Below are 27,034 nucleotides of genomic sequence, written 5' to 3'. Positions count from 1 at the left end.
ATCTTTTAAAAATTTTATAGTTTAAAAGACTAAAGTAAAGTAATTCCTAATTTTAAAGGCTAAACCTGATCACTCTACCACCCATTCCATTTGGGACAATCTGATTCCATTTGGGTAGTAATTTCCACTGTAATTTAGAAGTATCTTGGCTTTTTGAAAGTAGATCCAAAAGCTAAAGCTAAGTTCAATATTGTCTCAGTGTGGAAGAGCTTTAGTGTTTCTGTTTAGATGTTGATGTTTTCACAAAAATGGCACAAATAGTGTCATTTCATTATTTTCTGTATAATGGAGTCCAGAACAAAGTCTAAGGAGGCTTGTACATTTGGAACATATAAATGTTTCCATTGTTGTTTGATGGTTGAATTTGTACATTATGGAAGGTAAGAGAATGTAGAGGATTTTGAAAGAAAAGGTAAATTACAAAATTGTGCAAATTATTTGACTAAAAGGCATATATATATATATATATATATATATATATATATATATATATATATATCCCAGTATATATATATATACTGGGGATTGAACCCAGGACTGCTCTACCACTAGCTATATCACCAGCCATTTTTATTTTTTATTTTGGGACAGGGTCTCATTAACTTGGCAAGACTGGCCTCAAACTCACAAACTGCCTCAGCTTCCTGAGTAGCTGGGATCACAGGCATGTGCCACTATACCTGCTATCATGAATGGTATTTAATCTGATATAATATTTGGTAATGATTTAAAAGGATTTTTTTTTATTGGAGATGATCCTTTAAATATTACATCACTTTAAAAAAAACACTCTAGTTTCTTATGTACGCAATTGATTTGTAAAATAACTGACTTTTTCCCTTTTCTTTACTTAACATTACAGCACTGGAAATTTGCAGAGAATAATTATATTCAAATACATGTGGTCATCACTAAAAGAATTCTTAAATTAGTTCTGTTACAGAAACACTCTATACTGGATGAATTCCTAAAGAGCACCTAGTGTAGAATCATTGATAGCATTCGTAAGAATTTTTCCCCAAAATTTAAAATATCACTTTGAAAATAATAGTTTTATCCTGTGTAAGATGTGTAAGAGAGAACATGGCACGTACATGTGTGTGTGGAGTATGTGTGTGAAATGAAATTCTTTAATGTACAGATGGGAAGTTTATATTGATTTCAGTAAAGACCAGAACATAATGATAACATGAATAACAGATAATAGCATCTGGCACTTTTAACATTTTAAGCCCTGAAATCTTTGGAGAACTGACAGTTGAATGAAACTGACAGCCCTAGTTATTTCTCAGTACTTTCCTTTCGAGATATTTTGAGTTTTTTCCAAATTCAGGATTTTTTTTTTTTAGGGGGCATCTGGACAGGCTATTTCACTGAGAGAGATAGACAATATTTTCTGAAAATTACCACCAAAATTAAGCAACTGTTGTGCATATGAACTAGATAACAATGAATTAGAAATAATCACTCAATTTCTGGTCATGTGAATGTTGTATGTATATTGTATGTGGCACAGAGGAGGTGACAAAGTGGTAAAGGGAAGGACAGGCAGGAGCAGGACACACCACATTCTGGTCTTCAAACATTCTTGATGTATTGTCAGGGTCACATGCAGCAATTCCAGGAGAACTCACTGGAAAGTGACAAGAAAGAGCCAGTGTTGTAACTGGTTTCTGTGTACACATACGGAGACCTTCCTAGGTCAGAGGACTTTGGTCTTACATCCTTGAAAACATCAGTGGCAGTGGGCTTCCACCACAACTTGCCACATACCATCTCTCCATTATTTTTGGGCTTTAATTTCCTTTCTAGTTTTTCGTAATATTCCCTAGGCTTTCTCTCTCACTCTCTCTCTCTCTTTTTTTTTTTTTTTTTTTTTGGTGCATTTTTTTCCTTCTCTCTATTTTACCTTCCAAGCCTAATACTTAATTTCTCTATAAGAAGGTCCAACAACTATAACTCCCCAAGCATCACTTTTATTCCCTAAAAAAATGTGATGTCAGTCCTGCTTTGCAGGATCATTGGGATAACGAGACACTGTATATAAAGACTCTTTGTCTTCACTCTTGTTGCACATAGTATCCTTCTGATACCCTCTCAGTGGGGATACTGAATACAAACTACTTTTTAAAAATGATATCTGTCAAGCTTCACATTTTATTTTCAAGATTTAGAACAGGATATGATAAATACTCCATTAGTAGACTACCTTGGCACACACAAAAGAACACAGAACAAGGGTGAGAAACTGTACCGGGGGGTTAACAATGATTCAGGAGCACTTTGTGTGTGTCTCCCATCAACGATAGCTTCTCAAGTGATGACTCTCCCTGTGCAGACAGCTGGGACAATAAGCATTCAGCTTAAAAACGTATTTTGCTAACTTAAACCTAGGGAAAGCACTTTGAGTCCAAAAATTAGAATCTCCAATGTCCTCTATGGCACTGTCGGTGGTACTGAATTTTAACATAGCTTCTAAATTCCAGATTTCAAAATACTCAGATTGAACATTGCAGCAATAAAAGACTTTGCTGTCAGACCTGAAGTCAGTCACTCTCAAAAAACAAAACAAAACAAAACAAAAATCCTGAAAAAACCCTCCTCTCAGTTTTTGTGAACTTGTGGATTTGCAGGGATACGAAAGACTGTCACAAATATATATGCATTAGATAAAAATATTCTCCAGCTGAATCTCTAAAGTTGTGAAGATGAATCAAGATTTTTTTGGAATTATGCAAGAAACACATAAAGTACATATAAAATATTTGTTATAAGGTTCAATTTTTGACTTTCTTGGTAATGGGAAGGATAGCCACGGAGATAATGGGGACATTCAGAATATTAGGGGTGTAAGGTTGACTTTATGGCTAAGGGCACACAAGTATAATCAATGTTAAACAGTACAAGATACTCTACACAAAAATGAGAACCCACTTGAAGAAAATTTGCTTCATTACTACTCAGGACTGAATCCCTCTGACACTGAGTTTGAATACTGCAGAAGTTTTCTGCTGCATGCATTGACCAAGGTCCCTTGACAACACAGTCACATAGAAAAGGACAGACGTCCTAGGTGCCACTTTGCACATGGCATTGAGGTACTCTCAGAGATTAGAACATCTGGGATTTTGACCCTGCATAATTCATGCAAGAACAGGGAGACAGTTATAGTTACTTTGTAAAGTACTGTCCTTCATGGATAATAGTGACTTCTACTCAACCCACATAAACAGATCTGGTGGCTAGTGTGAGGTATGCCTTTAGGGCAGCAGGTGACATATGCCATGATTACTGGCAATTGACTGGCTGGAGATTAAGCAGTTTTGTGAATTGGAGAGTATCTCCCTTTTCTAAAGCCCACTTGTATGTAGTGGGTTTGAATCAACAATCTTGACCTGTTAGGACTGTTCCTCCTAGCAACCTGCCCACTTCCTAGAATGCTCCATACTTTCATTTCAGACAAGTGGTGCAGCATGACCAAGTCATGTGAATGGTGAAAGATTTCTAGAGTCTATAAACAGATGGAAGTTCAGTGTAAGGTTGGATTTTTTGCACAAGCCTGGATGGCAGTGGGTTATTAGAGAAGAGATGCACCTTATCCAGTTTGTGATCATCACTTAAGATAAATAAACTTCTTGTACTCTGCAGGTGTCAGTTTCACATTTAGTATCATCAAACATGTATTATTTAAATAAAAGTATCTTCTAAAATACAGCTTGAGAAACCCTAATCTGAAAATCCAAATCCAACATGCCAACACGATACTTGAAAACTTTTTTTCGATTTTGTAGCATTTTGGATTTCAGATTTTTGGGTTAGGGATGTTCAACCAATAGTCTATGCAAACATTCCGAAGTCTGAAAACCTCTAAAATATGAAACAATTCTGGTCTCAAGCAATTCAGATAAGGGGTACTCAACTTACTGTATTATGATAGATTAATTACATACTTTAGGTGAAGTTTTAAAAACCCAGCAGAATACTAAAGTCAGTACGGCACATTCTAAGGAAAAGCTACTGTGGTATGACTCCCTTCATCTTTCCATGTTGGGGTGGTGGGGTTTCTTCTGGGTATCCATCTCTGACAATCCCATGCAGGGTTAGCTGTTTCCACCTTTCCACATTGGGCGTCTGCCTGTGCTACTCTGTTTATCAGTGCTTTTGGACGTGGGTCAGTTCTCCTATTGAACTCTGAGTGCATGTGTGACTGAGATGCACATGCATGGTGGAAGGGGTCCTGTGTTGCTGCATCTCCAGGACCCATCTCACTGTTTGGACTTGGAGATGCCAGTGAAAGTGTGTGGAGAGAAAGAAGGGAACGAAGGAGGGTGGAAATAAGAAAAGGAAGGAGGATTTGGAAACAGCTCAAATTTGTGATCACTACTATGTATGTTGACTCACACTCTGAGATGTTAAAGCCAAAATCAAATTAGATCCCCACCTCCTGCAAGTCTGTGAACTTCAGAAAGCTGAAAAAAGAATGTGTGTACTTCTGCATAGACTGGCTATTTCAGTCCTTTAAACATGTCAAGTGACAATCCCATCAAAATTTTTTCTGACAAACAGAAAAATAGAATCACTTACTGCGATCATTAGGTTCACACCTGCAATTATAGACAGCCTAAACAATGGGAGTTCTGTCAAAACTTTTAAGTGACATTAAGTAGTTCACGGTGAATCAGGCCAAGTTAGGCAATTAAGTCTCTAGAAGTAAAGGATAAATTGGTTCCTGCCAGGTAACGTCTGGCTTTCAGGATGAAACCACCTCTGAGAAAACCAAATGCACAAATAAGACTCCTTGACTTTGGGATTGCTACAATTTAGACATCCAACATTTATGATGTAATACCTCAAACAATGGTTCCATACATAGACATGCCAACACAATTCCTTCATGAAACCAAAGAAACAGATTTGACGTGGTTCCAAGATTCTTTGATTGGATTTAGTCTCCAACCTTCTGGTTCAAAAAGAATTAGTGAGCTGGCATTGCCCCTTTGTGATGGGACAGATAATAAAATCAGTCTTGCAGTGCAGACAATTGTCACCATCATGGGGATAAGAGCCACTATAATGAATATTCTTTTAGGCAAATGAAAGGAAAAGTTGGGTTCATTTATAAATTTCATGTGAAATTTAAAGTCATTAAAGTCATTATGATTAATCTAAATCAAGGTACAGGATTATGTATTATGAAAAAGGAATGTGAACTATAATGTAGGAGGAAAAAGCTAGTAATACTCTGCAATCATGCTCTGACTCCAGTTTGTTGATTGACACATTGAAACAATACCTCTTTCTCCTCCTCTGTCTTCCCATGAGTTTTGCTATAGTTGATAGGAGTGTCCCAGCCCTCTTGATCACAGAGAGCCTGATAGAATGCTGCATTGACCAGAATGCTGCTTGTTTTGAATGGGGAAGAGGAAGGTGTTGGAATGGTAGTATTAGAGGAAGTTAGGGGTGCAGCCTTGTCCAGGATTCGATTTTTTTTCATGCTTAAGTCCAATGTCCCATTTTCATCCACTTCTATCTCGGCTCCCTGGTACACAACAGGAAACAGAAAAACATTTAAGCAGTTTGCAGTTATAGCTGAGCCATGTGGGGCTTTTAAGGGATAATTTTAAATGTAAGCTTTTATGGAAGTATATCTGCTTTTAAATCAAGCTTTCTGATTTGCATTGGGTAATGTTCAATTCTTAGGCAGACTTTTAAGAACAGCTCCATTAGTGAGCTTCATGTTTCTGGGTTTAAATAAAGTAAGCTTAATACAAATAATAAGATGTTCCAAATACTAAGTATATTGACTAAAATTGTTTTGTATATGTATATGTTTTTAAAGTTTAGCTTTAAATCTTCTTTTCTAGTTTACAGAATTATCATTCCAAATTCATCATTTAAAGCATTAACATTTGTGTTCATCAAAAGGCACATATAACTTCCCAACTCCCCCATCACAATATTAAAGTAACATGAGAAATATGCAAACATAACCAGCTGGAAGAGAATCTTTATTGGAATATCATATAAATATGAAAGCAATGTTTCACCCTAGGTTATTTGAACTGGAAAGCTTTGTTAAATCATGGCGGGTGAGAAGAGAGAGGCAGACAGTGTAACCAGACTTCACACTTGGGGGCCCTCAGGTAGCAGCTGACAGCATGACTATTTGGGGTTTAATAATGGTAACTTCAGGATAAAGATGTTTATTTTGCAGATGCTTAACATGAGACTTAAAACTAATATTGCTCCTTGTGATACCTTTTGCCAAGTTTTTTCAATTTTCAATTTTTTAAGGAACAGTATTGCATTCTGTGTTTGGCTCAAGTCCCAATAAACTGCTCATGTGTTCTGGATCTGCCTCAAGATTCACACCACAGGGGGGCTTGTATAGAGTCAGGAATTGCAAACATTGCCATGCAGTAACTCCTCAAAGCTGGAAGAACATGCTTGTCATTTTTCCAAATAGGTCAAATAACACCTTTCTAGTACATTCAACATCATCTATCAATTCACAATTAACTTCTTGACAATTTCTTTACTCTTTCCTTTTGGTTGGCAAAGCAAAAGCATTAGGAATTAGCAAGATTGCTAATGTCCATGGTCACCAGTTACTTTCCTGGGGATGCATTTTAACTTCCCCCTACCTCTGCCCTCTCTCCACCAAGCAGTTGCCACTGAGTCCTGGGCTGCATTTAGTTTGACTAGCCATTTGTGCCTGATTGAAAAAATAAAAGCACCACTTATATTTGCTTGTTTTACCTGCAAAGTTCATATTTTCAATCTCTCATTCCACCAGCTAGATATGGTGCATTATATTTGTAGGAGGTAAATACACTTCTAATATGTGGTACTAAGATGCTTTGGCTATATCTTTCTGTCCCTTTTTAGTAAACAGTTTAATCTCCTGTGATAGTTTTAAGCCCCGAATTTAACAGTACAGCTTATCCTGGATAATAACGTAGTAACCACAACATCTTATGCCATCTGTATAATATCAAATACGTTTTTATACCAGCATTAATAAACCTTAGTTACAAAAATCCAAGATATTAACCATATCAGTGCCATGTGCTCTCTTCGTTCCATGATCTCACAATGTATTCTGCCAGGAACGCATCAAAACAATTTTTGGCTTTATAGCTGATATGTAACTATAGCAATGAAAGAGAGCTATAGTAATCAAGTTTAATGGCCAACGTAAAGTAAAATGCTAAATATTGTAGTTGCTGACATTTTTCATAAAAAAATAAAAAAAAAAACTTGGGTTAAGACTGCACAACCAACATTCACATAAAATTCCAGACCTCTGTGACAGATGGCTTAGGAAAAAGAAGCCATGTGACTGGGCTGCAGAGTTTTATAGTGCAAAACCCATAAATAGTGCAGATTTGATCTCTCTGAAAAATACAACTATTCCAAGACAACACTCATATATATTTTAGTTTTTACAGAAAAAGAATTCCAAATAGTAATTTTTTTAAAATATGAGAAATCCTAGGAATTGTTATAATTATACATACTGAGTAATCAGGGTTTGATTGAAAAATAAAATCCCTCCTAATGTTTAAAAGAGGTGCTTTTGTATACCCGTGCCCCAGCCGGCTGCTCTGAGCACCTGACTTGACTCGGAGAGTGAGCTGCACGTTGGGGAGTGGGGTACAGATGGGCTCTAAGTAAGCACACAGATGCATTCAACAATTACACACAGTAACACTAAGGGCCCCTTTCTGCCCATAGATGGGAGATCACACATTTATAGCATGGATTTTTATTCAGAGCAATATCAATAGGCATCACTTCTCTGTGCTTGAAACTTTAAATGGCAGCACAAAAGGGGGAAGGTGGGAGAGGCCAGTGGAGGGAAGGGGCTAGAGCCGCAGCTAATATGGTCCTGTCCCTTCCACTCCTGACATTCTGATTCTTCAAAGTGCTATTTGGGATCCTTATATTAAGTATTTACATTTATATTTTAAGGGTTTTTTTTTGAGGCTAGGCTATACTTTCCAACCTAGAAAAGTTATTAAAGGCCATCTATTTCAGCCATTTTTCAGTGATACTACCTATCTCTTATGTATTCAATAAATTACTGAGAAAGCACTTTAATATGTCCAAGACACTATATTTTGGGGAAAAACAAACTTGAGAAACAGATTGTTCCTGCCTTAAAGGGACTTATTTTGTGCTTATTAATTTCTAGTGAAAGATAACTTGATAATTACATGTATATATTATTGTTAAATTGAAAGCTGAAAGAATTATTGATTATAATCTTTATTTGTACTACAAAATAAGTACAGACCTCAACAGAGATACGGTTAATGAAATGATGCATATTATATGGTCAATAAAATGTTAATTATGAGGACTGAGTAACAAGTGATATGGAAAAATCTTCATATCAGTGAAAACAGGAAAGAGCATGACATTCCTGCTATGTTTACAACTAGGAAAAAGAGACTTTTTTTTTAAGACTAAGAGGGAACACACATAAATGATCATACTTGTATTTAGAGGATAAGTTTACAATTGTTTTTCTCCATTATTTTCCAGGAAAATGCCAATATTATCTTGCTTTGACAATTAAAAATTATACATTCAATGAGGGTAGGAATGATAGCAGAATGAATTGGATGGTATTACCCAATGAGCATATACGATTACATGTGTAACTCCATACCATGTTCAACCAGACAAGTGAGAAGTTATACTCCATTTATGTATGATGTATCAAAATGCATGTATAACTAATTAGAACAAATAAAAAATCATACACTCAAATATGATGCTGATGTAAAAGAAGTTATAATTTCACCTAAATGTTCTGATTATGAAAATTACTGATTTTCAAAACATTGATAAAATAAGACATATTGCTTTCCTTCTTTGGCAAGTCTTTTATTAATCCATGAAAGGTCACCTGCCATCTTTTGACTTGGCAGAAAGGAAGTGCAACCTAAGCGTCACTCCACTCAGGTTTCTGCTGCAATTCGCCCCTAGCTTTCCCTCATAGCTCATGTTCTTTCATTCTTGCTTCTGTGCTTTTTGTTTGGGGAGTACTGATTCTGTATTAAAAGCTATCTTAATTAGGTTTGCAAAGTATTCATTTAATAAATAATTATTTCATTAATAAATAAATGAAATGAAAATATTTTATTCTTAGCCAATGGCAATCAAGCATTAAGACTATTAAGCTTATAAGCTTTTGAAATATATTTAACAGAACAGAATGATGGGGTACAGAGAAGAAATGACTAATGTAAGGTATAACATTTAAATAAAATTTACAACCACTTCCCCAATCTTTGCCTGACATTTGAAATCATGGTATGAAACTCTTCGGGGGACTGACAGTCTATATACCATAAGGTCTTTAAAAAAAGAAGCTACATGGATGAGAATTCAAATTTTAATTCCAACAATTATAGCTGTGCCAGTCAAAGAAAATCATCTAGTATCTTTACAGTACTGTTTCTTCCTCTGCAAAGTTAGAGAATATTACATACTTCACTTCTAGAATATTAGTTTCTAGAAGGATTAAAATGTATTCATGTGGGCAAAGTGTGTATGTACAGTGCCTGGCATATCGTAGGTGTTCTATTAATGATGGCTAATGATAATAATGATTTGACTGGGTTTTTGAATAGCAAAAGAGACATACCCCTAGGTTATTAAGTATCTAGTTTCCCTGAACTTATAAGAATAGTCCTTTTGCTCCCTGGCCCAAGACCCTTATCACATTTCACTCACAATGTATGGTACAATTTGTCCTTATGTTTAAGTTACTGGAAAAGACTGCGTTTGGATTGTAACCATCCAGTGTCCCACCAGGCTATTCCTGTTAACAGGCAGCAGGAATGGGGCTGCGACATCATGTCATTTCTAGGCCTTGTTCAAGCACAAAACAGACTTTGAACTTTAAACATTTCAAGCAAGTGTCAATTTTTTGTTTTCTTTTAAGGCACACTGTGCATATGTCATTTTGTCTAAACAGGTGGGGAAAACACCAAAACAAACAACAGAATGCTTGGCAAGCAGCAGAGTTGAGGATAAAGATAGACTGTGAAGCGTGTTCCTACCTCTGTCGATCAGGGTGGGAGGAGGGAAGGAAAATGGGGAGTGGATTTGACTCAGGCTGGCACAGGCTCTCATGGGGCACTGGAAGAAAGTGCTCAGTAAACCTATAATGCTTGCTCACTGCCCATTAGTACCAGGTGCTCTGCTCTTGCCAGGAGTCACAGTATCAAGACCAAAGGGGAGGTATTTGGAGCCATGGTTCATTTATGTTTCACAACTCATATTAATTCCAAATTAAAATGTGGAATATTATATACATCTTAGAATCAACAAAAGCACTAGACTCAAAAGAAAGATAATATGTCACACAAAATTACCTTTAACCTTTATGATATCCTCTAAGACTGGAAAATGTTACTTATTTTCTAGTGACCTGATTCCTTAAAGAATCACTTAAAACACAGGCAGGCAATTTTGGTGGTGCCAATGTATTATGCACAGGCCAGATGGTATTTTAACAGATAAATAATTCCTTTGAAAATCTTCTACTTTCAGGATGCAATGGGTTTCGGTTTGGGCAGTGATCAGCAATGATTGACAAGCACTGATGTCCTCCATGTTGAGCATGATGGGCACCCAAGATTGGTGGATGCTAGTTGGGTGAATGGACAACAATGTACACAGAAAAGTGTGCTCTTCAGTGCTGGGAAGGCACAGAGAAGCAAAGTGTCTTAGTGTATGAGGCTAAGAAACTTTCTGAGAAAAGTGCATTTTAATTTATCTGTATCATCTTTCATTATTTTTAGGCTATGTAGGAGCTCAAAGTTTTCTTGCCCCTCTGAAAACAACCTGTGTTCCCATGATTTTCCTTAAGGGTAGTGATTTTGCATATTACCATTTCAGATCTCCCACCAAACTTGGGAGTCAGTTGTGTGCTCATATATGACATGAAAAATCTGTATTAGCCCCAACAAGTGGGCAGGTAGGCAATTTTAAGTTAGTGGTCTTTGACTTGATTTTAAAAGGTTGTGCCAATAAGTGTCAGTCTGATCTTTAATTCATTGGGTATGTTAAGCAACTGAAGAGAGATGTGCATAGCATAAAATTAAGCAACAAATGGGAACAAAGGGAAAGTAAGAAATCAGTCATCATACAAATTCTGATCAAACTCATAATTGACCTCATCTCTTCAAACTCTATGCTTTATCTAAAACAATGCAAGGCCAGAAGGTCACTTTTTTGACACGTTCGGGGGGTGGTGCTGGGAGTTGAACCCAGACGCTTGTGCAAGCCAGGCAAGTGCTCTACCACTAAGGTATATGCCCAGGCCCAGAGGGTAATTTCTTTTATTGTGCTTGTCTATAAGTTCCTTGAAGGTAAAGTCTGTGGCTTGATCTACCCTTTGACTAGGGCAGTCCAGCACTTAGAGACCTTCTGGTCAGTATAGCTATGGGTCCATTTGTCAGGATGTCTCTCTAATACACCAAGAATGCTCCATTACAGAAATATAAAGAAAAGCTGTATATTTCTACTAAGTAAGAAATAAGAGATCAAGAGGTCTGTTTATCTGGGGCTATCAGAAATAAACATACTAGCAATAGAGGAAAAAATCAAATCTAGTGGAAGGAGAATCAGGCTAGCATTCAATGTGGAGGGGAAGACTCTTTATACTCAATCCTGCATTAAGGAGAAGGCTCAGAGTAAAGTGCAACACTGACAACAGGAAGGACCCATACAGGGCACTGTTTGCTTAGAGGTCGTTTTTCAAGGTTAATTACCTTGGCTTTTTCTCACTTTTGCTAGAAGTAATATTTTTTGTTGTTTCAGGAATTGGTGAGATATTCTTCTTTATTCAGAAAATAGGGTCCAACAAGGGCAGGATTCTACAAATTGTTACAGTTGTATGTGAATGTACATGTTGGCAGGATTCTCCACAGTGACATTGCAGGGTGCCATATTTTAACAATCACTATGTCAAAGGAGATAATTTTCATAGGAAAATGACTTTTAAAGCTCCTGACTGATCAACTCCTTTAAAACATCTTTCTGCACTTTCTGTCTCTTCCATCCTCAGCATCATATCAATGGTTTGGTCTCTGTCGGTGAGGCTGAGTTGGCAGCAGGAGGCTGAGTCCTACAGTGGAGCTCCAGTCACCCTGGACCAGCCTGATCTACTCCACAGAGTTGCCTTGGCACACAGGGTGGAAGAATATACTTTAGAAATGGATTATTTAAACTGTGCCAATTAAATAGTCACTCTTCTGATCAAAAATGAGTTTTTAAGAGAGAACATACATTGTTAAGAAAAAATAAACACCCTTAAATTTTTGTCATCTTTGTTACATTGTTTGATGTGAGCAATTTGATGAAACACAGAGAATCTTAAGGTGAAAGGCAGAATTCTGAGGAGCATAAAGACATCTACATGTGCAGAGAGAAAGCATGCATTCTAGAACCATTGCTTGAGTACGTTAAATGACATTAATAATTGTAATACTGGTAAGTCTTATTTTCACAGGACAGCCTAAACCATCAAATAATAAAGTACTAGCAAGGAAGCTATTTTAGTATTTCTGCAACCAGATCCCTATTAGAATATACCTTTAAAAAGAAATTTACTCAAATTTAGAATGTGGATTTAAAAATAAAGTTACATTTTAAAAATCCTCCAAATCATTTGCCTATGGCAATAGTTTGTGGCCTGGATTCCTTTGAATTCAGACAGTCAGGTATTTTCTTCATATTTTTAGAGAATGTGCTTTTCTTTGTTTAAGAACCTCATTTGTTTAAAAATTGTTTTTGAGTGCTTTTTGGCCACCAACTCTTCCTGGGGTTTACTTGGCTCAGCTTTGTCCAGAAGCTAATTCTGATTCTTCTGTCAAATGCTCGGTGGCACTGCACTACCTGCTCTCCTGAAGGCCTGGCACAGCACAGGCGAGCAGCTGACCACTCCGGAGACAGGCTGCTCTTAAAGGGGAAAAAAGGGTATAGGCTTTAATTGCCTGGGTTTCAGGGTTCCAGTTTAACCCAGGGAATCTTCCACTTACAGCAAAGGTAAAAGCTGTTATCAAGTAAGCCTGGGCACTTTATTTCAGCTGCTTCCTCCATCTAGGTAGGAAAATAATTTCTTTTAATTGAAGCACTTTGTGTAAATAGGAGTTACTGGCTCCAGTGGGAGGAAGTGACTTGAGCCCCTACAACCTCCTCTTGTGGATCATTGGGGCACTTGCAAAATAAGTCCCTCACTGGCAAAAGGCCAGGCATGAATGCTCTGTGTATGTATTAGTTAAGTTACCATGAGTATACGCATGTACTTCTCATGTGTGGAAAGGAGAGGCTGTAGAAAAAATGTTATTAATTTCATGGGCTTCAGAAATGCAGTGTTTTCATAAAGATCACAATATTTGATTTTTGGATTAGAGCACTATAAGTTCTCAAGCCTCCCTGCTGAATTAATGTATCCGGGAGTTTCCAAGTGTCCTCTGAGAATGCATCGGCAATCTAGACTATCTTATATTATATGACAGTAACATGTGCAATAATAAAATTTCATGGGTCAGTTTTGCAAATGTTTTACCAGTCACTGTTTAATCAGACATTTCTTATCATCTTTGATTTGCAGGCAGCAAAAGCTTCTATGGTCGAGATTTATTTTAATAACAATCCTCTTTTCTTGTTTTACCAAGTCCCCTTAACAAAAATAGCTTTGAAATCTGCAAATTCTCCCCCACCTGTCTCCATAACTCACTTCTCCCCAAACTGTGGTACACCATTTTCAAGAAGAGTCACCAACCAAGGGATGCACACTTTCCTTCTTTGGACCCACCAACTTTTTCCATTGTCAATGTTCCTCTTCCTAAGACAGGGAGGGGATGGCTTCAGGGGTGGAGGAGCTGAGTGGTGGCAAATGTGGTTAGGAACATGAAAGGCAGTTTATTCTCACGGTTCTGTCAGTGGCCCACCCTCCGGGCTCTTGGACTGGCCTACCTTGGCATGCAGACTCTGTGGTTTGTTGGAGAGGATGTCTGCGGCTTCCCTGCAGCGGGTGGAAAGGTTCAGGATAGCAGCAGCTGCTGCTATGTGGGTGTCTTCACTACATTGACCGTAGCTATAAGAGCTGGCACGGCTCACACTCTGTGTGTGGGCGCCTGCACTAGGCAGTCGATTAGGAAATTTGACTGGATTTGAAAAATGCTTTGCTGTTGAAGAGAGATTTGATTAGCAATTGCATGTACGTGGTTTTAGTCATTAAATAGATTTGTTTTTTAAAGATATAACTTCTTGCATTAAAATATGTGAAGAATAAATTAACGCATGAACCATTATCCATTGGTATATTAAATGAAGGTTATTCAGATGGGTTTTCATGGAGGTTCACAGATCAAATGATGTGATTGCTGGGAAAGAATGCCTATTCTCTTAATATTTTTTGTATTGACACTTCTTATGGCAAAAACTCTATGACTAATGTTATGGGGCAGGTGCATTGGCAACATTTGTGGCAAAAATGCAGCTCAAAACCTATAAGCAAAACCCATCAGGGACTACAGAGAGCTTAAGGCATGTACATCTAAAAATTATGTATCTATAGGGCCCATAATTCCAGTATAGAAAAAATGTATCCTTTCAATATGACAATTTATACTTAGATTCGTAATTGTATTTTTATTTTTTGACACAAAGGTTTGTTCTATATTTGAACTAGTAGAAAGTGTTCTTCATCCAAATAGAAGAAACTAAATAGATGGTGGAGACTTTAAGGAGCTGGCATTTTGCATATTCAGGGAGAGTGAGATAAGCAAAGGACAAGGAGGAAATGTTCTCAAGGTGAACAGAAAGGTAATTTACTTATCAAGACTGAGTTTCTATTTTATGTTACTGTCGTGAGTAGCAAGGCATTACTGAGAGATAGAATGAAACGTATTTCTCTTCACTGTGGAGTGTTTGTAAATATTACTCAAGGTTATGGGAGAAACACCCAAGATATAATGAGAGCTGATATAAAAGCATTTACCTATTTATTTTTCATTATTTCTTATTTTAAATATTTGATTATTTTTCACAAGACAAAATTTAAAATATTACCAAATGTTATTCCTATGATTACAGAATATGAAAATGTCTTTGAATGCTTTGCCAATTTAAAAAAAATCAATATCCATATTATGTGAGTATATAGAATGTTCTTATTAAATGGCTTTATATGAATTAAATATGTGTTTGTATATATTGTGTGCATATTTAATAAAATTATATATCTATAAAACTGTACAGATAGCTATTAAACATTGTGTCTTCATATAACATTGTTTTCCCTGAATCTAACAAGTTGTCATTGGTTATTTAAGTTGGTTTGGACCTATTTTTGACAAGAATAGATAAAATATCTTTTGGAGTAAAATGTACTTCTCACTGATGGGTATAGTCCTTTCATATCTGTTTATCTACTGCTAGGTTTTATTATTTATGGTGCTGGGATCAGATAAAGGGCTTTGAACATGCCAGGCAAGTGCTCTACCTCTAAACTATACCTCTAGCCCTCCTGTTGGTTTTAGGCAACCTGTTCTCTAAAAATGTGGACCAATGTGACATGATGAAGCAAATATTCAGCACTCAGTCTAGGTGTAAGATCTAAGGGATTTCATGAGTTTTTATTGCTGTAACAAATTCATGGTCTTTGAAGGATTCCATATGGGTAATTATTTGGCTTCTTCCTTAATGGAAGTTAAGTTACCTATTGAAGGAATCATTTTCTGTGTTTGTTCCCAACATTTCTTTTCTCAGCTTTTATTAAAATATTTAGGAACTCTAAACAACCCAAAGAAACAGGTAAGTAAAAACACCAAGTTTTATATGTTATGTCTTCCATATGGACCTGGCAGAACTAAAGAGTATTAATTCATTTTAAATGTTTTTATATTAATTCTTAAATCTGTGAGTACATGTCATGATAGTCACACATACTTTTTTCCTGATAAAAAAATCTTGATTTCTCAACTGCATTTCTTTTAAGACTTTTCACCTATCCCTCTCCCCTCTTCAGTCTGAATATGTTTGCTGACCTAAGTCATATTTTGAATAACATTTCAATATTTTATCTGTTAGATTTCCATCATTTTGACATGAATAAAAATAATGTATTACAATAGCCATTGCATTTTTCAATATATTAATCCTAATCCTAGCTAAATGTGAATTAAATGTTTGTTTAGAATCACTGTATTTGGATGCAACAATGGCTGAATAATTGTGGAATAAGTAATTCATTAACTATTCGCCACATTCAGTGTAACTTCAGCATAAAATCAGTAACACTGATCAATTTATTTTATTTTGCTGCACATTATATATATTTTTTACTTGAGCAGCCCTGCTCAACACACACACAAGATGCATGTGGGGGGAATAAATGTGAGAATTTAAATTTGAAGCTTACATTCAGGAAATGGTGGAGTTTTTCGTCCTTGCCCTGTTTGTACAAGGGGGCGTTTACCAAAGACTTGGGCGTCAAAACTGGCATAATCAAATGGTACTTTTCCAAACTTCTCTTGTTCTTTTGATACTGTGGCTCTGGGAGAAGTGATGGCTTGTGATCGGAAATTGAACTCAATTTGCTTCACCAAACTTGTCCTGGAGAGAGGGGGAAGTAGTTCAAAATAACAATGAAATCATCATGAGTGTATGAGTGTCAGAATTTCCAAGAAAGAAGTGTCAATGCCTATAGGTACCCATAGAGACATTACACAATAACGAGAAGTGGTCACAACACAAGAGGGCAGAGTACTCTGGACACTGAATAAGAGAGAGGGATGCTTTGGACTCTGCCCCGTTGTGATTTCTATTGAGTATTCAGTGTCCCGGTCTTCCATTGGCAAAATTAAGACCATGCACTCTCCATTTACCTCATGAAGATGCCATGAGGAGCATATTTGTCAGCACTTTAAGTTCTACAGAGAAAAGTGACATGGGATCATGCAACTAAAATATGAGTTAAGGCACTGAGAAGGTATGCACATTTTGCTTATTAAAATTGTTAATTATTAGCAATGAATAGTCATGATCATGCCTGATGCCTACTGGGATAGTGCAGACACCAAAAGACTTGATTTCCAAATTGTGAGTTTCAAATTATGAGGCTTTTCTTACCTTTAGTCTGAATGATTTTGCTGATTTATGTAATACTTTAAAATAGTATTTCAATAATTTATCTATTAAACTGATATCATTTCAATAATAATCAAAATTACTATATTATAATACCTAGCCCATTTTTCAATATAATTATTCCACTCCAAGCTAAATGTGAGTTAAATATTCCTGTAGAATTAGTGAATTTGGATTAGATAACGGCATCATATTTGTGAAGTACAGTTCTAGCCAAAGAAAATATAAATGTTCTAATGGTAAGAGAACCTAAACAAATACATCTTTCAGAATCTAGCAATATGAAAAATATTTTTCCTTTTTTTAAACAAAATGTTCCCAGAATGTCGAAGTTTCAATGACGGTTTTTGGATTAGATAAAGGAAATTTTAGCTACTACATAAAAATATTGCAGGATTAGTGGATTTTATTATTATATATGTAATTCGGTTTATAGCCCTAAAGTTGCATAAATGTTCTAATCTAAAACATCAATCCTTCATGAAAAAGCAAAGAGAAACTTCATGTTATTTCTATATTTGATAAATAATCTACTTAGGGAAAACTGAGAATACAGTAATACTAACCTAGAATCCCATTTTAAGATTTCTAACTGCTACTTAATCAGTAATTAATGATCTTCACTTGACATTTGTGTTTTTTTCATGTAATCTGAATGCCAATTTTGACTCTTTAACTTAAATCTACAGAAACAAAATATTAAAGGAAGCTATGTCCTGAAAATATTGAAATGCTTAAGAGCTGTTTTGACAGTTCAGTGCCTCATTAACTACAGTTATCATCTTTCTTAATCCTGAAATCACTTTTTCTACATGTATGACTTTTGTAAAATAGATATACACTGTCACATTAAGCTTCAGCATACATATTTTATTATTTAGGTATAAGATCTTCCAAACTAATAGATACCATGAAGAATCTGGGAGCTATAAGACCAATGGGAGTTATTAATAGTTATCCATCATGGAATAAAACTTTGCTTTAAAAATCTATATGTATATGTGGAGCTCAAGGATAAAAATTTATAATATCACATATTTTGAGTGGGTATGAGAAGTTTCTGATGTTATTTTCTCCAGGCAGAAAAGGTAAAGTCAATCACAAAGGGAAGCTCACCTGAGTTGAGGGATGTGTTACATTAGTGAATCAGAATTTTGATTAATGCATGTTATTGAATGCTGTATTCCTTTTAGACTCATCCATATTGTGTTATCTTTGCAAATAGACCAATGTCAAGTTAAATTTCTGGAGGATCTCTTAGCTCACTTAAGACATAGTATCATTCTCTAGACTAGCCTTGCCAATGAGCTGCCCACAAGGTCCATTGATGGCTGAAAATGAGGGTCAGGCCACAATGAAGTGACACATAAGGGACATGAGGTCCTGTTGAACTGGATCCTGGCATGAACAGAACATCAGGAACTTCCTGGGAGCTCCTACCTGTGTGCCTGGTCAGGACATGGCCCAGTTTGGGAAGAATCAAGCTGATTTTTATCCTGGGACATTGCCAATTTTTCAGCTGCAGCAATTGGACAACCTGAAAGACTGTTTCAAAAAAGAAAAGCGGGAGGATGTGAGTTAAAATGATAAAATGATTTGCTTTGGCATGTGCCTCGCAGCATACTTGGCACACACTAAATGTTAAGTCATATTAATAGTTCACTTAGCACTATTCTCATATGAAAAGATCCCAAAGGGTTTTGCAAACTACATTGTCAACACTTGTCCCCCAGCCCCACCTCAGAGGTACAAGGCAACAAACTCATTTTAAAAATCGAAATATTATATGAAGGAGAAATAACTAAATGATTCTGAAACTATTAATATTTTAAGTAGTATGTGCTCATTCCAAATGCAATGGATCCAACTATAGATGTTAGCATGGTAACTCTTCAGCATAATTTGAGGGTCTGAATCTTATAGTTTAAATTGAAGTTTTCTTGGCCATGTGCTTATAAGTCAAAGAGTACCTCATAACCAGAGTCTACACATAATATAAAATGCACACAAAAAACAATCAGCATTTTTACGTACAAAGACACACACATAATGCATTTGTATATAAATGCACATAAATGCATTATTTTAGTTCCAATCTCAATGGAAGGATGTCACCTCCCTGCCTAGCTAACAATCTAACCACTGTATATGGAAGCCCTTTAGATACTTTCTTAATGTCTAGAGAGTGGGACCTAAGATAAGTGACTCTTTTTGGTATCAACATTATAATGGTGGGCTTCCAGAACAGAAGAGAATATGTTCTACATATCTGATTATATGAACATATAACCCCAGCATCTTCAAATATAATAGTTTTTCATTTTGAAATTGACTGCTAATATAAAAATTTCTAGGAAAGGAAATAATGAGGTGATTTTTCTTTCTTTTTGAGTCTGCAAAAGTTGAGAATATTTCTTATTTATTTCAGTGGTAACATTTGATAGTGATGCAGTGATTTTCATAACACATAGCCCATAATTTGATTGGTGGAAAGCTTCAATTTTTTAAAATGTAAAATGATTAGCAAATCATCAGAATTACCTCCTGTGAGTGTTGCGATTACTGTTCACATGACCCCTTCCTGTGCATCCAGGGGTGGGACACTTGAGCACATTTTCATGCATGGCAAGAACTAATCACAAAAGAGCATATTAAAGAGAAGAATAATTTACCACAAATATATAAAAAAAGCAACAGTTCATTTCTTAATTTTGCAATTAAATGACTTCAGTTGCATAATCCACTAAGCTTCCTCCCCAGACATACTTAGTTGAAGAAAAAAAAAAGCACACCAGAACTTTAGAAATTAAATCTAGCAAGATTTATCATGTTTTAATTGCTCTAAACTCCAAGTTATATTTAACTGTAGACTTAAACAACTCTATTCTGTTCATATTTAATTTAAATTGAAAAGTTTATCATCTTTCTTCCCCATTCAAGTGCTTTCCCCTGGAGGAGCGTTTGGAGAACAATATTTGCCAAATAGCTCTTTTCACCTTTTCCCCAATTTGAAGTTCTGCCTGTGAACTTTTCTAGTTCTTAAGTGATGCTATTTTGATTCTTTCTCCAACCACCATCCACTGCCATGTGATATTTGCAGGAGAATGGCTGAGTGGCACTTGCCTATCTAAGGCAGGAAGAACATAAGTTTGAGGCCAGCCCTGAGAATTTAGCAAGACCCTGTCTCAACATGAAGAAATTAATAATAAAAGGGCTGGGGATGCAGCTCAGTAATAGAATATCCCTGGGTTCAACCCCTAGACCCAGGGATGGCAGGAGGGAGAAGAGTATGGCTGAGTAAACCATCAGAGAAGCAGTCTAAGGAATTGCTAACTCAGTGGCATAGGCCTAATTTGGCTAGATTAGTGACTTGCTCACTCTTGGTATCAAGGAAGGTGATGCTAAGGTGCCCCTACCTTCCAGTTTGTATAACCCAAGAAGTGTCTCAAAGAGATTCAAACAGTGTTACATCTTGGAAGGTGGCAGTCCTTTCTTCACCTGCAGAGACCCAGTTCACAGCAGGACAGTGATGGAATGATGCATTAAGGGTTGCCCTGTTCAGGACTCTCAGTTGTGATAGGATGTCCTAAGCTGACACTACAGAGCACATGTTCTCACAGTGAATGGAGGCTAGAAGGATGCTGGAGACTGCCCTGTGATGTGCTGAGGCTAAGATTGATCCTGGACATACTGGAGGCCATGCCTCAGACTGAGAAAGAACTGTGAAATTACACAGGGCAGTACGGCTTATTTTCTGTATTCTGATGCTTTAAAACCTGGGACTTGCTGACCCAGGTGGAACTGCTCTTCCCAGAGTTAGCCAACTCCTAAAGAAGGCATACAACTGACCAGCTGAGAACACTCTTAAAGTGCCATCCAGCCACTTTGGAACCCACACTCCAAGGGACTTATTTGGTTCTAATATTCTGGGTCACTGTCCTCCTTCCCTAATTAGCCCAGGTCATGGACCAGAGAACTAGGGACAAACCTTATACTCCAGAGCTAGAGGAACCAGCAACCCTTATCCTGCTCACCCTTCCCTGTATGCTCCTTTATATAGAAGCTAAAGGCTTCCGGTCTGAAGTTCCTCTTGCCCCGGTCTCCTGACTCTCCCTGGGGATTCCCCATGTGACCTCAGTGGCATGATGAGACCCCTCTCATCTTAGGAAGTACGGGTAACAAACTATCTTTTCAATGGCAATTTTCTCTTTATCTGTTGGCCTTATTGTCCCTCAGATTTTCTACTAATACACTCTATTTTAAAACATACAGTTAGATGGAAATTGCTTGACACAGAGAAAACTTTGTTTCCATTTGTAATTCCAAATTTTAAGAGAAAGCAACGCATACTGTGATGTTCTGGCACTTATAAGAAAGTACCTACATCTTTAGGAATAGGCAGTACTCACTTTCCAGGGGAACCCGCACTTTGTGGGGGCACCCTGAAAGGCTGCGGTGGTGGGGATAGAGCCCAGTCACATGTCCTGTACCATCACACCCAGGAATGGGGCACTTGGTCTCCCTCTTTTCAGGCCTCGGTGAATCTACAGAGAAATTAAATTGAGAAATTCATTTGGTTATTCTTGTTTCTTTTCCTATTCAATAGTGGCCTTGCAAGGTGGCATTCTCACTTTATTCAGTTTTACCATCATAAACATTCTTTTCACATTGCCTTGAATAAGACCCTCAACTAAGACCTGTGGAAATGTAAAACATGTTTTCAATTTTCTTGGTTTTCTCCACAAAGGCTGACACAGGGCAAGGGGCTGTTAAAATACAAAGATGGTCTTAAGTTGTCATGTCACGTGTTTTAGTTAAAGCCTCTTTATGAAAAATCACCCCTATGGCAGAGGGTGAACAGGCTTCTGAAAAGAGGGGGGAAAAAAAAGAGAAAGAGAAAGAAAAGTGAGAAAGAAGAAAGAATTTATTTAATCCCAAACCATCTCCTATTGAAAGAGTCTGGAAAAAGCCAGATTCGAAATTACAAAATAAACTAACATTCTGAGAAAGGCCTCCCTGGCCTTGTCCCTATGAGTCCCTAGCAGCAGGTGGCCCTGGGGTTGAGGGTCAACCAGTAGCTCATGCATAAGCAGAGGTAGTTTCCTGTAGAGCAACTGGTAAGAGTCAGGATAAGACTTGTGTCCTGCCTAACCAAGTACTACAAAGTTGTGAGATTCCCAAACCCCAATGGCTGCTACTTAGGCCCCATGCATGGTCACATATGGTGAAAAGCTATTGATTTTACTGACTGCTGGAACTGAAAATTGAGGCAAAGAGAAGACTTGGAAAGGTAATGGTCTTGCTGGGGACTTTAAGAAAACGGAGATATAGAGGGTAGAAGCTGCCTCCCTGGTGTACTGGAGAGAGCTGCTGTGAAGTCAGGTATGGTGTGGTTCTCAGGTGAAGCCAGGCATGGAAATGGCCACCTTATAACACATTTTGTCAGGTTGTCATGGGACAAGAGGAACAAAGTTAAGCTCAGAAGTTTTCTAATTTTTCTGGCACTGATAGTGCTAAAGACTAGATAAAAGGTTATATAAATACTTAACATAAATGAGTTAAAAAACAGGAATAGTGAAGCAGTCAGAGCTAATGCATGCAAGATGTGGATCCCTCACATGCTCCAGTTCCAAGTGGGGCACCCAGAACAAGCCATTGTTGCAGGATGCGAACAACATATCTGGGGAGACTATTGTGAGTAGGCAAGCCTCTGTGATACCATGTCACCCCAGTTGTTGGATTACAATCAGTCCTGGGCAGATGGGACACAGCAGGTTGTATGTAATGCAATTATATGGGGGCATGGTTTCAGTGAAAGGGGGAGGAGCAAGGATCCTGCAAGTTGTAGCCGGAACTACCAATGGAGGAAGGGTCAGGAAACAGAAAGCCTGAGTTGTAAATGAGCAGTGAACAGCCAAAGACAGGGATGCACACAGTAGCAGATATTTATATTAACCAGAGACAGGATTCACAAACAACGACTGATGTTGAGACTACCGTCTTTGTATTTTATAATGGATAAAAAAGGCATATGAAGAGTTTGTGATGTTCATGTCTGTTTTTATTTAATCCAAATTTGGTGCCAAATTTCAAGTTCATTTAGGTATGTAAAATCTGTAGACCACTAGTCAAAATCCTTGAAGTTTGATTAAAGTAAACCAAGAGGGGCTGACACCACGACAGAGTGCTGCTCACGGGGAGCAGAAGAGCAACAATGTGTATTTTGATGCCCTTCCTCTCTTGGATCTCCTCCAGGCGAGGCCACATTTCTAAACCGCATTGAAAGGTTTGGCGCTGAGCACTTCCCTTCCTTGCCACGCTGCTTGTCTGTGGGAAGCCAGAGAGGGTGTTGGAGATAACACAGGCTGGCACCTGCCCAGATGGGGCCACTGACAGTCCACCATGCACCTTTGTCTTCAAGTCTTTCCTTGGCTGGGCAAAACAAAGATGCAGATGAAATGCTCTGGAGGGCAGAACCTGTTTGCATGATAAGAAGCCAGAGCACGAGCTCGGGGCAACTCTCAAGGCTGGTTCTTTTTAAATTTTCTGTGCGGTGTTGCACAATGAGGGTGATGTTAGATCCTAGTTTTCCTGGGACTGTCTTCATAACCGATAGACTTGCATATTCGTTCCTATTGCCTCCCCCTTTCTCAAAAAAGCATCATAAGCTGGGCAATAAATTACTTGGTGACTCTACTTAACACTGACTCCTATGGTCTCTAAATGTTTAGTAGCCTAGTATGCTGAAATTTATTACAGAATTGCTGACTCATCTGAAGGCTTGGGTAAAATGATATTTTTAAGTTCTAGTGTTCTTAATGGTAGAGTTGTATGTCCAAGGTGTATGCAAAGTCAGAAATTGCTTGAAGAAGATGGTTATCAGTTGGTATGGATGTTCGCTTAATATGGAGTGCATGGCAGAGAAGAAAAATCCCTCTTGTGCTTCCCCACCAGGAACAAGGAATAGAAATGTGAATACTTAATTTATACTAATGGGCATGCTTATCTAAGCCTATAGTTCCCCTGCAATATGGGTTTCACTTTTTTTTTTTCTCCCTATTTCATATGAACCTGGTCCTGATCTTGCAGAGGCTTAACAACCCTAGAGCAGGATCATGCCCTATGCCACAGGACATCCTATTGACTCCTGAAGTCACGTCTTCAAGTAACCCACCATTTAAAAGTACAGATTCTATTGCTTTGTTAGTTTTTGAAAACAAAATGAAAAGATTAAAAAGCTTTATAAAAATAACCAGAGGATCACTGAGAATTTTAAGCCGTGGCTCAAAAGGTTTCTACAAATATTGGATTTCATTGGTTGTAAGATATCAATTTTAAGATGAAACATCACTTTGTATGCAATTAAGACACTACTATGTACCTTTCTGATTTGAGTCATTAGAATGGGGAAACTATATCTCTTAGAATCAATGAAACGTGGTGTATTAGAAATTATAGATTTAGAAAAATTAGAATTAATGTCAGATTTGTAGTTCATTAAAAGAAAACAGGCAAATTTAAAAAACTGCATATTAGTGGGAGTGTACAGAGTTAAGTACAATGCCTTGTCCTGAACCACACATTGGTCATTAGTATTCTGTCTCTAATCCAATCCTTGTAGGATGTTTGTATAGCATTATGATCATGCTCCTTACTACATGACATTATTTTAGTCTTTTCTGTTTTCTCAACTCTGAGATGAAAGACATTATTTGTCAAGATTGCAGGTGAGTACTCAAATGGAATTAAGTAATAAATTATATATTTCATTTCTGGATAAATCCCCACAATCAGAACTTCTAAACTATACCAACATAGTATTCATATAAGCCCTTTAGATCTATGATCTTGATTTTCTTTAAGATATTCTTCCCCTAATTCTGAGCCCAAGAATCATGTAAGAACTGTTGAAAAAAAAATGCAAACCATGGAGTTCTGAATCTGGCTCCTGGAAATAACCATCTTAAATGGGACTTCTAGGCATTGAGGGACTACTGGGAAATTCCACATAACTGTTGGAATACACTGGGCCTATCTGGTGCAAGACCATGTTGAGAAAATGGGCGGAATACTCCATGGAAGAGGACACAATTTTCTTAAAGACTGAGGAGCAATTTTAAAGTTTCCTCAAAGTATATTCTCTGTAAATTCAAGTTTGACCCAGATTATTTGTGGCCCTGCATTAGAGAGCAGGTAAGACTATATAAACCCATTCACACCCAGTTTTATTCCAACAAGAATCAAAACATCCTGCCTGGATGCTTTGATATCATTTTGAAGCTCAAAAGCAGCCAGATGATTTTGAAGGAGGGTGGGAAAAAAAATTAAATTTGTGGAATTGATTTGATAATTAAAGTGACTTGAAATGCAACAAGTACTACTGTACTTCTAACAATAGTTTTCAAACATATAATCAGTTTTTAAAAAGCAATTACATTTAAAAAAATACATGCAATGAATATTTTTTCTGTGTGAAGTTACTGCAAAACTAACAAAGTTTGATTCAATAAAATCTACAGCAGGGGGTAAAAATAAGAAATTATTTATTTCCCAGTTATGAATTGACTTTATTTATTTATTTTTTTGGTACCCGAGATTGAACTCAGGGGTACTTCACAACTAAGCAACATCCCCAGACCTATTTTGTATTTTGTTTAGAGACAGGGTCTCACTGAGTTGCTTAGCACCTTGCTTTTGGGGAGGGTGGCTTTGAACTTGCAATCTCCTGCCTCAGCCTCCTGAATTGCTAGGATTACAGTGTGTGCCACTGTGCTCCACATGAATTAACTATTAAATAGCATTAAGTGGTCAAAAAGTTATCTGGAAGAAATAATAAAATTTAATCTTTTAACCCTAAGGTAATTTTATTCTAAAATGAATGAAAAAATGTTTTCTTACGTTTGTTGTTAAAGATTTGTCTTCCACCCATGTCAATAACTTTGGTTTGCCGCCTTTCCCCTGTCAGGTGCTCCAGAAGAAACCTGTCCAGCTCTTTGTAGGTACTGTGGAAAACGCAGCCTCGCTCAGCCTGCAGAGCAATGGCTTGCTCCAGCAAACTCAAGTTCCCCTTGGCTTTCTCCAGATCGCTGGATTCTTCTGTCATCGTGGCCAGGCTCTCCCTGTCTTCTTCCTCAGTCTCAGGGAAGGAAGGCTGGGCTTTGCCATCCAAAGGCTCCACATGAGCATTCTGTGGTTCTCTCCGATCTGTGTCAGAATCACACCTGTTCTCACAAGGTATAAATTTGTCACCTTCTGTTTTTATTTCAGGAACTTCCAGTAGATCTTTTTTCTTATCTGCTAATGTGTACTTTGGGCCTCTATGAGGTTTGGTGTCTTCTGACAAGTTAGAGCCACTGTCCCACCCATTCTCTGCACTTTCAGAGTTACTTTCGCTGTCATCGGAAGAGCAGAACGGGGGCTGGGAATCATCCACTTTGTCTCTTCCATCATCAGAATGAATCATAAAGCACTCGTCTGTTTCATCACTCTCTGCTTTTAAAGACTGGATGCCACTGTCATTGAGGTTTTCACTTATGGTCTGAACAGACATATTTTTTTCAAATTTCCCCAAGTGCATTAAAGATTTGACTACCAGCTCTTGATAACAAGTGTATCGGTCTTCTTTCCGAGGGGAGTTTTCTTGTGCAGTTGAATGAAGATTCTCATCCGCAGGTTTTATCATAATTTCTTCTATGGAAAAAGAACACCAATATTTGGAAATCGAGAATAAAAAATATTACATACACACATATACATACAAATATATAGCCCCATGCATATGTATGTTCATGCACATGCACATATGTACACATACTTAATATGTGTAACATGTGGTCATTATTAATTTTACAAACAT

At 37.3% G+C, this 27,034-nt stretch overlaps 1 protein-coding gene across 3 annotated transcripts in view; it reads right to left on the bottom strand.

The window, feature by feature from the left end:
- Positions 1-27,034, bottom strand: part of LOC124959450 (suppression of tumorigenicity 18 protein) — a 106,589-nt gene that overhangs the window by 28,273 nt on the left and 51,282 nt on the right. For 2 of the 3 annotated variants that reach the window (XM_047517909.1, XM_047517912.1), the window contains 7 exons: positions 26,077-26,868; positions 21,588-21,722; positions 19,720-19,810; positions 18,619-18,723; positions 16,451-16,644; positions 14,002-14,213; positions 5,294-5,539 (listed from right to left, as the gene is read on the bottom strand). In XM_047517909.1, coding sequence (XP_047373865.1) covers positions 5,294-5,539; positions 14,002-14,213; positions 16,451-16,644; positions 18,619-18,723; positions 19,720-19,810; positions 21,588-21,722; positions 26,077-26,868 — 1,775 coding nt within the window. The remainder of the gene's footprint in view (positions 1-5,293; positions 5,540-14,001; positions 14,214-16,450; positions 16,645-18,618; positions 18,724-19,719; positions 19,811-21,587; positions 21,723-26,076; positions 26,869-27,034) is intronic. The other variant, XM_047517911.1, reaches the window with a different exon arrangement.

The sequence above is a fragment of the Sciurus carolinensis genome, chromosome 1 (genome assembly GCF_902686445.1).
Source record: "Sciurus carolinensis chromosome 1, mSciCar1.2, whole genome shotgun sequence".
NCBI lineage: Eukaryota > Metazoa > Chordata > Mammalia > Rodentia > Sciuridae > Sciurus > Sciurus carolinensis.
Note: the sequence above shows the minus strand (reverse complement) of the source record. Positions and strands in the feature narration are given on the sequence as shown.